The sequence below is a fragment of the Sceloporus undulatus genome, chromosome 1, assembly GCF_019175285.1.
Source record: "Sceloporus undulatus isolate JIND9_A2432 ecotype Alabama chromosome 1, SceUnd_v1.1, whole genome shotgun sequence".
Taxonomy (NCBI): domain Eukaryota; kingdom Metazoa; phylum Chordata; class Lepidosauria; order Squamata; family Phrynosomatidae; genus Sceloporus; species Sceloporus undulatus.
The window spans coordinates 295021630-295035081 of record NC_056522.1 but is presented as its reverse complement, the minus strand read 5'-3'; the positions used below and the strand labels follow the sequence as shown (position 1 = coordinate 295035081).

The following is a 13452-nucleotide window of genomic DNA, read 5'->3' as shown; positions in this document are numbered from 1 at the left end:
TCCTTGATTCTTGTTTGCACACTGCGTTTGGTGGTCCCTATGTAGACTTGTCCGCAGCTGCATGGTATGCAATAAACTCCTGCAGCTGTGAGAGGGTCTCTCTGGTCTATGGCTGAGCGAAGCATTTGCTGGATTTTCTTTGTCTGTTTGTAAACCATTTGAAAGTTGTGCTTCCTCAGCACTTTGCCTATTCTGTCTGTGACTCCTTTGATGTATGGTATAAATACCTTCCCTTTGGGTGGCTGCTTGTCTTCACTTCTCTGGGCTGCCAGGCCCAGGAAAACCTTGTTATACATCTTGGGACTTGATTGTGTATGTGTGGTCCCCCGCCCCCGCTCTTCCTCATATTCTTCCTTTTAAGTGGTTATTTGCTTTATTTAAATTATTGTACTTGATTACTGAATTTTAATAATAGTCCCTCTCAGCTTTCTAAGCTAAGGAACAGGCATGTAAATATTAATCTAAATTTAAAAATCATAGCTAAATAAATCTCAAGTGCAGACTCTGAAAATGGCCTATACTTAGGAAAACAGACAAAACAATTGCAAAAACAAGCAAGATAAAACTGTCAGAGAAACTGAACCACCTTTCTTCTCTTTCTCTCCCCCTCTCCCTTTTTTTTGACAAGTTTTTTTTAACATCATCTTTAAAGGTGCTATCCGACTCATTGAAAAGTCCTGGATTTTGTTCCTATTCTTTCCAATTTTATACTGGGTTAAAATAAACCAACCTGGGGAGCTAGTATAAAAAAGTCTCTGATTGTACCAGGAGCTGACAGTATATTCTGATATTCTGGGGAAAGCAAAAACTGGAAAGAACAGGAATAAAATCTGAGATTTTCTGATCTTTTTAATCAGTGCTGATGCACCCTCAATGAGCATGGTTTCATGCAAAAGGCATCATAAAAATATAGTAAGCTGTAAAGCCATTTCCAAAGTTATTATGCTTATGAGGAAAAGGTTAACACGGTTCTTTCATACAAAACAGATTCCTAAATGTAGATTTTACCAGACTAAAGCGTGCAGACACAGTACATACCATTCCTACCAGATAACCTGAAGAAGTCTGTATTGTGGAAAGCCTACAGAAGGAATGTATGAATGAAAAAGATAAGAATTCTTATTTATCTTGCAAGACACAGAAGGTCAGAGGGTATGTAGTAAAGCTGTATATATATCTAGGAGTGATGATCTAAATTTCTTTAATCCCTAGTCTATACACATAGGATTGTTGTGCCTTCTATTATCCTAAGGAAATATTTCAAAACAGCTAAGAAATCATGTCTCCAGAGAATTCAATAGCTGTATTTTGTATCAGTGGATTATTCCATAATTCACTGTCGTGTTCAAAGAGTTCTCATAAACCCTTGTCTTCAGACAGTGATAGCCACATCCAACATTTTTAAAAACTGTCCCACAAATATTTTCTTCAGTCACATATAATTATGAGTATGGATCAGGTTCAGTTCCTTTCATCAGTCATGTGTGTTGTAAAGAGGTGCTCCTCCAAAAAACACCAAAGCCCTTTTCAGGAGTTACTGTTGAATGCCATGATATATAACACAGGGTGGGGTGATGGTGCAGACATTTGGTAAGAGTCTTTTCTGTGAAACCATGCAAGTTTATTATAATGTATAAAGACAACTCTAGAACATGACATAAGTGCTGCATGTATGTGTTCAAATTAATACATGTAGGTTAGTAGAAGCTTGCTCTGCAATGCTGTATTTTGGTTCACGGAGTAAAGATCAAAATACTTTGTAATTCAGAATCTCTGCAAATTATTTTTTAAAACTCTCCTCTACTTTCCTCAATTAATCAATCTCATAAGTATTATGGATGAAAAACCTTATACTGCAAAAAAATTATCCATCTGTGTTATTTCTGCCCCATCATTTTAACATGGGACCATTCATCATTAAATTAGCATGTGTATTTGAATGGAATAACTCTAGATTGGATCACAGTCACGCCATAATTAGATGGTTATCAACCTCACACCACCATCTCCATGACTGACTTCTTTAGTACAGCCTACCATGTGGTTAAGGGTTTCTCTTTTATGTATACTAAAATGTTGTCTTTCTACAAATAATTATCTCTAAATTTTATGGAAATTTTAGTAGCTTGGCTATGTGACCAATTCTGTTTGAATAGATTAAAAAAACCTATCAGTCTAAAACAGTTAATAAACACTGTTTTGTCACTTTAGCAAGTAAATGCCATTAAGAATGCTTTGCAATTCAGAACTGGTTTGCACCTCAAGATTTAAAGTTGCCCATTTCAAGTAGAAAATGAGAAAGAGCTATGCATGCATGTCCTTCCCTTTCATATTATTAACTGTATTGTGAACTGAGTTCTACACAATTTATGTACTAATTCTCCTTACAGTTTACACAACGGGACACAGTACTGTATGCAGCTTTGAGGGCACTCAAACTCCACCACATGGATAATAAACATGTGCAGGCTGTGTGAGCAGTAGCATTTTAAAAAAATTACTGTGCTGACTGACAAGACATGTCTCTAATAAAGAAACACTTTTAACAAGGCAAGAAAATCATATTTCTTGTCTCCTTTATTCTGAACTTCATCTCATAGCCTTCTTTAAGACTCCTAACATTTTAGTCTAAATGTCTGAAAATGGAATGGGGAACACATTTATCTGATACATTTTTTGGCAGGCCTAACTATACTACATGAATGAAAAATGGCTTGAACATTACAAACAAAAGGAGGCAACATTACTTCAGAGAAACATTTTGCATGCCATAAATAAATAAATAAAAATTTGGCCCCATACTAAAATGCCAGAGAATCCTTTGCTTTCTTTAGACCAAGCAAAAGAAGCTGTGCCAATAGCTATATTAAGCAATAAGGCCATTTCCACTAATGAATGAGGGCAAAACTAAATGTGGCACTTGAAGCCTTATCAGTATCATTTTTAATTTAATAGCTGGGATGGAGGGGGGGGGGTCATCAAGATGGCAATACATAGAAAGGGCAGTTTACCCTGTTGCTATCAGCCATAATTCTGACCAAAAAAAATTGTCCCTAGTCAGCTATTTGCCTTATGGGAGAAGGGCATCTCTCACTGTAACTTATGGGAGCTTTCTTGCTAAGATGAAATACAAAAGGGACCAATTTTCCTTGAGATGAGTTAATCCCCTTTTCAGTTGCTCACTGTGAGCCTGTTGAAAATCTTCTCTCCAGAAACAGTTGAAAGCTCTCAAGAAAGGTGTTGAAAAAGCTTGGCCCCAACTTCACAAACTTCATCTGTCTAATAGCTATTTTCAAAAATGTCATAACATCCTAACAATCTTGTGGGGAGCCTTCGGTTCTTTGGGTGTTGGAAACTTCATCTCCCAGAACATCCAGCCAAGGAGGCATGGGTCAGGCAACAATTCATCATTTCTGCTGTAATATTACTGATAAACATGATCCAGGATAGGGCTTCCCTGAAAAATCAAGACCATCCCACTGTTTTTCAAAGTCTGGGATCAGTGAGGTCATCAAGGACAAAATACAGTACAGGCTTAATTTTTTCATCCCAGTGATGCTCACTATTCGATCTCCTCTAAGTGAGAAACCCAGGATCTTATCACACAACACTGGCATACTGCAATTGCACTGCAGTTCTCCCATCTTTCTCTGGAGCTTACATTATGTCTCTCCTGGTGTTGTACCACTGTTGGGTCATTTGGAAATCAATTCTTTTCCCACTTGAAATAACCCATTAAAGACCCCTTATTCCTCTATGATTTAGTAAATGACTTGTTCCGCTCCACTGGAATACAGGTTGAGCCTCCCTTATTCAGAATTCTGAAATCCAAAATACTCCAAAACCCAAAACTTTTAATGGGTGGCTATGATAGTGACACCTTTGCTTTGTGACAGCTCAATGTAAACAAACTTGTTTCAACCAAAAAAATTATTTAAAATATTGTATACAATTCCCTTCAGGCTATGTGTATAACTAAAACACAAATGAATTTTGTGTTTAGAATTGGGTCCCATCTCTAAGATATCTCAGTGTGTGTGTGTGTGTGTGTGTGTGTGTGTGTGTGTGTGTGTGTGTAAATTCAGGTATTCCAAAATCCAAAAAAAAGAAAAAGAAAACAGGAATCAAAAACAGCTTCGGTCTTAAGCCAGAGTAGTAAAAGTGGAATAGCAGCGCTGTTTAAATATTTGAAGGGATGTCATATTCAGGAGGGAGCAAGCTTGTTTTCTGCTGTTCCAGAGAACAGGACCTGGAACAATGGATGCAAGCTACAGGAAAAGAGATTCCACCTCAACATTAGGAGGAACTTCCTGACAGTAAGGGCTGTCCTACAGTGGAACACACTCCCTCGGAGTGTGGTGGAGTCTCCTTCTTTGGAGGCCTTTAAGCAGAGGCTGGATGGCCATCTGTCAGGTATGCTTTGATTGAGATTTCCTGCAAGGCAGGGGTTTGGACTGGATGGCCCTTGTGGTCTCTTCCAACTCTATGATAAGACTATAGTGTGGTAATGTGGATAGTGTGTCAAAATCAAGGTTTGGTTTCTGTAATTTTTTTAAACTGTGGATTACTGAATCCATGGATATGGAGGGCCGGCTGTATTGTTATATTTCAAATACAAGACAGCAAACACTAAAATAATACCACAAAGATGCATATTAAGTCATTTTGCAAAAGAGTACACTGCCATTCCACTACCTTTCTGAGTATAGAAGAAGCAGTTTCCAAATGGAATGACTTCAAACAACTGGCTAGTGAGACAAGCATCTCAACCTCTGTGACAGCACATATCGAGAGCAATTCCATGGATGGGTGGAAAGAGGTCCACTGCAAGACCTTTCTTCATAATATGCTCCACTCATGATAATAACAGCATTACTTCTGATGGTCTTTTAGAGTTGTTCTTCTAGCTGCTGACACCTGGAGGCCCTTCATGCAACACAATTATAGTACTGTGATTCCACTTTACTACAATGACAACATCTATGGAGCCCTGGGATATATAGTCTGGTGAGCAGTGGCATCACTAAGGGGTGCAGGATGCATCAGGTGTCATCCCAGAAGAGGGGTAACACCTGGTCAGCCCCTCATCCCGCTGTTGGGTGAGGAAGGCAAGATATGCCCCTCCCTGCTTCACTGCCACAGCAGATGCCTCTTCACAAGGTGTTCACCATAGTGGCAAAGGAAAGGGCCAAATTCTCCCCTCCCAGCTTTGCTGTGGTGGTGGAGACCCCCTCATGATAAGGGAGACTCATGAGGAGACTCACCCTGATAGGGGAGACTCACAAGGAGGCCTCTCCCACAGTGGCAAAGGGGAGGGCTAAGTGTGCTTCCCCCAGTTTTGCTCCAGGAGTGGTGATGGAGAAGGCCAAGCACCCCCTTTTTGGCCTCCTTGCACCCCCACCCCTACCTCACTGGGTGACACCAGGAGTGGGAATACCACTGCTGATGAGGCACTAAAGCTCTCTGGGTGCGAATTCGAAATACCTTTCCCTAAACTGGGAACCCCAGGCTTCTAAAGTATGGCAGTTAAAGTGGGATATAAAAGTGCTATAACAGTGTACTATAAAAGGTCCCTGGTTCATAAATAAGATCCATTAGGCATTCTGATTACACACTCTTAGAAGTAATGGTTTCAAAGAAGGGATATCTGGATGCTAGATAGAAAAGCTGGAGGAAAAGGTGAAGGATATTCCTTGGCTATGTAGAGCAAAAATGAATATCCAGCTCACATTACAGTACAAGTGGAAGAACACATGGAAAAGCCTCTTTCAATGAACACAAACACAGTTGCATAGAAGCAATAACACACACTTTTTCCTAAGACTGAGATCCAGAAAATATTGAACATAACAGATCATTGGTGAAAAAGAGAGGAAAACAACCCCTCTCAGTCACTGTCTCCATAGAAACATGGGGATTATCATTGATTCATCAAAAGCAGGTGTAGAATGGTACTTGGGAAACAGTTCTTCCTTGCTTATCAACACTGAACAGCCATGAAATGCTACTACTATCAATGCAGTTTCAGGTCTTTAAAAAAGACAACTGTCTATGGTCAGAGATCCAGCATAGTGTAGTGGTTTGAGCATTTGACTATGACTCTGGAGATCAGGATTTGATTCCCTGCTTGTTCTTTCCCTTATCAAGGAGGATGAAGAAGAGCAGCATGGACAGACTTCAGGGACAGAGCAGGCAAGCCTGAGAGTTCCACCCAAGGGAACAGCCACTGCTAAACCTCGGAGGAGGCATGTGGTTGTAGTGGGGGACTCCTTGCTGAGGGGTACAGAAGCAGTGATTTGTAGGCCTGACAAGATGAGGTGTTTGTCCTCCAGGGGCAAAGATCCATTGATGTGACAGAGAGGCTGACAAGACTGGTCAAGCCTACGGACCAAACCCCTTCCTTTTGGTCCATGTGGGAACAATGATACTGCAAGACACAGCCGCAGAACATCAAAAGGGATTACAGTGCTCCCTCGGGTTACGAAATTAATTCGTTCCGCGGCTAATTTCGTAACCCGAAAAACCTTCGTAGCCGAATTGCCATAGGCGCCTAATGGGAAAAAAAGCCGCGCTCTGCCGCGGCTCCATTTAAACAGCGCCGGCGTTTTTTCGTAACCCGAAAAAACGTTCGTAACCCGAAACAATAAATCCCTATGGGATTTATTCGTATCCCGAAAAATTCGTAAGCTGGGTAATTCGTATCCCGGGGTACCACTGGTACGAGGCGCTTGGTAGGAAGCTGAAAGGAATGGATGTACAGGTGTCTCTCGTCTCTTTTGCCAGTTGAAGGGCACGGTCCAGGAAGGGAGAGGAAAATAGCAGATGTGAAACAACTGGCTTCGCAGATGGTCCGCCAGAACGATTTGGATTCTTTGATCATGGGTGCGGTTCCTTGAGGAGGGACTTCTTGCAACGGACATGCATCTCACCCAGTTGGAAGAAATGTTTTTGCCAACAGTCTCAAGAACTTGATCAGGAGGGCTTTAAACTGAGTTTCCGTGGGAAGGGAGACAATATTAAGGAAGGCAAAAGGGCTGGAGAAAATAGTCAAACAGACATAGAAGAAACAAGAAAAAAAAGTGCAAGGACCCAACAGTGGGAGGCAAAAAACTGCACAAGCAGCAAGTATGGGACCCGTGGTCGGTGAGGTCTCTACACTAATGCACAGAGCATGGGAAATAAGCAAGATGAACTTGAACTCCTAGTACAACAAAAGCAAATATGATATAATAGGCCTCACTGAAAACCTGGTGGGATGAGTCTACATGATTGGAATGTGGAAATAGAGGGGTATAACCTTTTAAGAAAAGGGCCAAACAGGAAAGGAGGAGGAATAGCACTATATGTCAGAGATATTTACACCAGTGAAGAGATCCAGGACATCAATCATGGAAGCCAGGTGGGAGCATCTGGATAAAAATTAAAGGGGAGGGAAACAACAAGGATGTTATGGTGGGAGTCTACTACAGACCCCCAAGTCAGACTGAGGAATTGGATGATACTTCTAGAACAGATGACCACACAGTCAGAAAAGAGAGATGTAGTAGGATGTGGGCGACTTCAATTTGCTGGAAGTCAAACCAGAAAATCCCAAGGCCTTACACATTCCCACTTGCCGGGAAGACTATTTCATGGTCCAAAGGTGGAAGAGGCAACAAGGGGTCAGCTATTGGATCTGATCCTAACCAACAAGGATGACGTGGTTATGGGGTAACAGTGGTGGGATCATTAGGTGAAGTGACCACGTTCTCCTGGAGTTTGTTATACAATGGAAAGGAGAAGCCAGGCAAGTCAGACACGCATCCGAGACTTTAGGAGACGGATTTCAGTAAACGTAGAGAAATATTGAGTGATCCCGTGGTCAGAAATACTAAAAGGGAAGGGAGTTCAGGACGGATGGGAGTTTCTCAAAAGAGAGATACTGAAGGCAAATTCAAACAGTTCGTGAGAAAGAAAAATCGGAGGTGCTCAAGAAACCAGGATGGATGCTAGGAACTTTCACCCGAGCTAAGTTTGAAACGGAACATGTATAAGAAATGGAAAAAGGGGAAATCACAAAAAGGAATTCAAAGAAATAGCAGGCAGTGTGTAGGGGTAAAGTCAGAAAAGCTAAAGCACAGAATGAACCTCAGGCTTGCTAGAGAGGTTAAGAACAATAAAAGGGCTTTTTTGGATATGTCCGCACGCAAGAGGAAGAAGGAAACAGTAGGGGCCACTTCATGGAGAAGATGGCAAAATGCTAACAGAAGAGAGAAAAAGGCAGAAACTCAACACCTTCTTTGCCTCAGTCTTCCAGAAAAAGAAAAGGGTGCTCAACCTGAGTAAGGGAGCAGAGACAGAATAGGGGAATTTCAGCACAGAAAAAAAGTAAAGAGATAGTAGAGAATACCTTGTTAATCTAAATGAATTTAAGTCTCCAGGACCAGATGAACTACATCCAAGGGTATAAAAGAACTGGCAAATGTAATATCGGAGCCATTGCAATAATCTTTGAAAACTCCTGGAAACAGGAGAAATCCCGACAGACTAGAGGAGGGCAAACGTTGTCCCGATCTTCAAAAAGGGGAAAAAAGAGGATCCCAACAATTATTGTCCAGTTTAGTCGGACATCATACCAGGAAAGATTCTGGAGGCAATCATTAAACAAGAGTCTGTGAACATCTAGAAGGCAATGCCATAATCACAAAAAGTCAGCACGGGTTTCAGAGAAACAAGTCATGCCAGACAAATCTAATCTCTTTCTTTGATAAAATTACCAGCTTGGTAGATGAAGGGAATGCTGTGGATATGTATATCTTATTTCAGTAAGGCCTTTGACAAGGTTTCCCATGACATTCTTGCAAACAAGCTTGTAAAATGTGGGCGAGACAAAGTAACTGTTAATGGATGTGTAATTGTTTGATAGGCCGGACCCAAGGGTGCTCAACAATGGCTCCTTTTCATCGTGGAGAGAAGTGACCAGTGGGATCCCACAGGGCTCTGTCCTGGGCCCAGTGTTATTCAACATCTTTGTCAATGACCTGGATGATAGAATTGGGAGTATACTTATCAAATTGCAGATGACACCAAATTAGGAGGAATAACTAATACTCCAGAGGACAGGATCAACATTCAAAATGATCGTAATAGCCTAGAAAACTGGGCCAAAGCTAACAAAATGAAATTCAACACAGAGAAATGTAGGTACTGCACTTAGGGCAGAAAAATGAAATGCACAGATATAGGATGGGGGACACCTCGCTGAATGAAACTACATGTGAAAGGGATCTGGGAGTCCAAGTAGACATGAGTCAACAGTGCGATGTGGCAGCTAAAAGGCCAATGCAATTTTAGGCTGCACAATAAAAGTATAGTGTCTAGATCAAGAGAAGTATAGTGCCACTGTATCTGCTCAGGTCAGGCCCCACCTGGAATATTGTGTCCAGTTCTGGGCACACAATTCAAAAAGGACATTGAGAACTGGAGCGTGTCCAGAGGAGGGCGACTAAAATGGTGAAAGGTTGGAAACCTTCCCCTATGAGGAACGACTCAGGGAGTTGGGGATGTTTTAGCCTGGAGAAGAGAAGTTAAGAGGTGTATGATAGCCCTGTTAAATATTTGAAAGGAAGTCTATTGAGGAGGGAGCAAGCTTGTTTTCTGCTGCTCCAGAGAACAGGACCCGGAACAATGGATGCAAGCTACAGGAAAAAGATTCCACCTCAACATAGGAAGAACTTCTTGACAGTATGGGCTGTTCGACAGTGGAACACACCTCTCGGCGTGTAGTGGAGTCTCCTTCATGGAGGTCTTTAAGCAGAGACTGGATGGCCGTCTGCGTGGGGATGCTTTGATTTGGATTTCCTGCATGGCAGGGGGTTGGACTGGATGGCCCGTGTGGTCTCTTCCAATTCTATGATTCTAGGATTGTATGGAGACCCACTGTGACATTTGTTATGTCACATACTCTCAGACCCAGAAAACTCTGTGACAGGTTTGCCTTATGGTTGCCATAAGTCAGAAAACGACTGAAGGAACCAACAGAGCAACTACCTGGGGCCAACAGTGATAAAGGTACCTCAATATTTGTGAGTAAAAAAGCAAAATCAAATACTAGAGTAGGATAGGCAAACTGCGGCCTGCGGGCCGGATGCGGCCCGGCGAGGCCTTGGGACCGGCCCCAGCCCGGTCCTGCGCTGATTGCCGCCGGGGCCTTTGGGGGGCAATTGTCTATAGAAGCCTCAGAAACATGCATTTATATTCATTTTTTACAAATGAGCAAATTTTTTCGCGTGTCCTCCATTTTTTTAAAAAGTGTGTCTTCCCCATTTGAAAATTTTGTCCTACATGTCCTGGTTTATTTATATATTTAAATTTTTTTAAAAAATTATTTAATTATTTATTTTTGGCTTCGGCCCCCCAGTTGTCTAAGGGACAGCAACCCGGCCCCCCTCAAAAAGATTGCCTACCCCTGTACTATAGCATGCCACTAAAGGACAATTCTATGGCCCCTGGGAAAGTGTCTTGAGATCATCAGATCCCAGTACGTCTCCCTTCTTCCGCATGCTGGAAAAGTAAGCCATGGGAATTTTGGTGCAGTCTATCCACTGTTGGCTTACCCTCATTGTTATTCAACTATCAGCAATCTAATGATGGCAGTGAGAGCCATAGTGAGAAATGTATCCTGGAAAAATGTTCTTGCTCTCCCTCCCCGCCATACACATACAAGGGAGAGAAAATACAGCAGTACCAGACTTGCACTTATTCTCTCCAGTCTCTCCTCCACCCCCTATACAGTTAGTGCACGCTTCAGACACTACTGTTAATCTCCGTGGATTTTTCCTCCTGCCACCCCCACAGATCTCATAGAATCACAGTTGGAAGAGACAACAGTGCCATCCAGTCCAACCCTCTGCCATGCAGGAACTCATAATCAAAGCACCCCCGAGAGGGATCATCTAGTCCTCTCTTAAGACCTCCAAAGAAGGAGATGCCACCACTCTCCAAGGGAGTGTATTCCACTGAGTGGTCAATGAAGGAGCCGCCAAAAACAAACTAAGGGGGGATACAGATGGGCAGAAAGGGGTGACGAGATGCCAACCATTCTGCCCAGATGAGGCCACAGCAGAGAAATGCTGCAGCCTCCGTGAGGCCTAAAAAGAACTGCTCCTGGGGGTCTTTTTGCGCCATCTGGTAGGTGCCATTGGCACCCTCACACCAATGACGATGTCCATGCCAGCACAGCGCTGTTTGGGCGCTGCACCTGTAAACGTCATCGTTGCATGCCCTATATGGTGCCCGCACACCAATGTGTGGGTAGTATGCAATGCCCAGGCCTACAAAACCCTAATTCCGTCCCAGACCGTTGCAAGGTGCCAGTCTATAGATTATACTGGAAACAATTTAAGTTGATGATATTGTGACATTACTAAAGTTAGCTTCCGAACAAGGTAGTCCCAAATCATTAAACAATGTGAAGTCGAAGGCTTTCATGGCCAGCATCCATAGTTTTTGTGGGGTTTTGGGGCTATATGGCCATGTTTAGAAGAGTTTCCCATTTGCATTTGCTGAGTTCCGGTAGCAGAACATGCCACAAACCACTGGGCATAAATACTGTTTGAAAACACTGAAATTCTGGATCATACCAAGCACTGCCATTCAGGATGCACAGGGCATCCATTGAAATCCACAAACATCCTGGATAATTTCAACTGGAAAGAAGAAACCCTTAAAGGAACCAAATTTGGCTACCAGTCCTGAGGAATAGCAAAATAAGAACTCAGCAAATGCAAATGGGAAAACACTCAAGTCAGGGGCTTTCCGCAGCAGATAATGGCCACCAATTAGCAGACACTAATCCTCTTTTGCATTAGCCTCCCAGCCTAAGGCCTCGCCATCAGCAAGAGAACAATACACATGCAAACACTCCGGCATTCCCAGGCTCATACAGTATGTGTGTTTGTTTGGGTGTGTGTTGTGTGTGGTGTGTGTGTGTATATACCAACTTTTTCCAGGCAAGCATTCTCTGAAGATGCCAGCCCACAAATGCTGGTGAAACATCAGGAAGAACTCTTTTAGAACAGGACCACATAGCCTGAAAAAACCAGAAAAACAATTTAAATACTTTAGAAAGCTAAACAAGCTGGTGTTTTACGGGAAATAACTTGAGAAAAGTAGGAAAAGAGCATGACTTCATTTTCTCTGGAAAGTAAGCCACTTAATGACTTCTAAGTACAACATTTTAGTTGGGGCAACCAATGTAAGCTCTTCTAGTTTAAATGGAAGTTGTAACTTTCTGGACGGCAGACTAAGGAAATAACTACTGAGTCACGAAATTATCAGTTTTTTATATGAAGGTGCAAGTTTATAAACTTTTAGAATTCTTAATTCAAAAGCTCCACTTATTTTTTTAAAGACAAGTAGTGCCCACTACAGGTATTACTAAAGTCTACCTTTTAAATTTATTCTGGACCAAAGAGGTGTTTTTTCCCTTCAGAATGAGTCAAAAAACATCAACATATACTACAGTAATACACTTACATTTTACATCACTTTTACAGGTACATTTCTCATTTTCTTTTTTTAAAAAAGAAACAGCATCAATATTTAGAAATTATACAGCTATTGGGGTGTATGGCAGCAGTGAAAGCTGAGGTAATGGTGTGTACAAGGATAAGTTTTATGTAAAGTGGGTTATCTCGCACATGACAGAAAGAGATGTGTAAATGAAAAAATTAGTCTTTGAAAGGCTGCAACAGGCACTGAGCTGGCATATTACATGAATGCAACTGAAGAGGAGATTCAAGAAAATGGCACTCAGCTTCAAGCAGGAAATTACCCAGAAGGAACTTGAAATTAAAATTTAGATTCTTAGTTCAAAAGGCTGCAGAGGTGACAGCAAAGCCTTATTTTAATTTTAAAGGGAGAAGCTGGAGTTGAGGAGGAGCAGGACAATGACAACAAATTAGACAAGACCATTACTTTCCATTCCAAAAAAACCAGCTAGAGCAGTTTACAATATTCATATTTACAAAGTATAATAAAATCAATAATAAACCTGCAAGCAGTGATAAAATAAAATGAAACTAATTTTATATGTAAAATATTTCAATGAAAATATTAAAATCACATGGAATAACCTTCTAGGTTAGTAATCAGAAAAATGCTCGAGTAAACAGACTAATCTTCACTGATGGCAGAAAACAGCCAGCACTGGTATCCCACCTGATCTCTAGGAAGATTATTCCACATGATGGACCTGAATTGACTACAGAGAATAGCATCCTCACTTACAAACTCTTATCAGACCAAGGAACTAGAAGCACAGTAGTCTCCCTTTCAAGCACAGAGACCCAAGTAGTTTATTTAGATGAAAAAGGTGGCCTTGCAAACAACCTGATTCAGAGCTGTTTAGGTCCCTATAAAATTAGATTAGCAATTACTCTTAGCAAATAAGGTAGGGCTGTGCAACCAATT

General features: G+C 41.6%; 1 protein-coding gene across 7 annotated transcripts in view; it reads right to left on the bottom strand.

Moving 5' to 3' along the window:
• The window catches only part of ANO1 (anoctamin 1), a 174679-nt gene that overhangs the window by 148053 nt on the left and 13174 nt on the right, over positions 1–13452 (bottom strand). For 6 of the 7 annotated variants that reach the window (XM_042444177.1, XM_042444199.1, XM_042444164.1 and 3 more), the window contains exon 2: positions 1039–1081. The exons of the other annotated variant lie outside the window; for it this stretch is intronic. In XM_042444177.1, coding sequence (XP_042300111.1) covers positions 1039–1081 — 43 coding nt within the window. The remainder of the gene's footprint in view (positions 1–1038; positions 1082–13452) is intronic. 7 annotated transcript variants of the gene reach the window in all.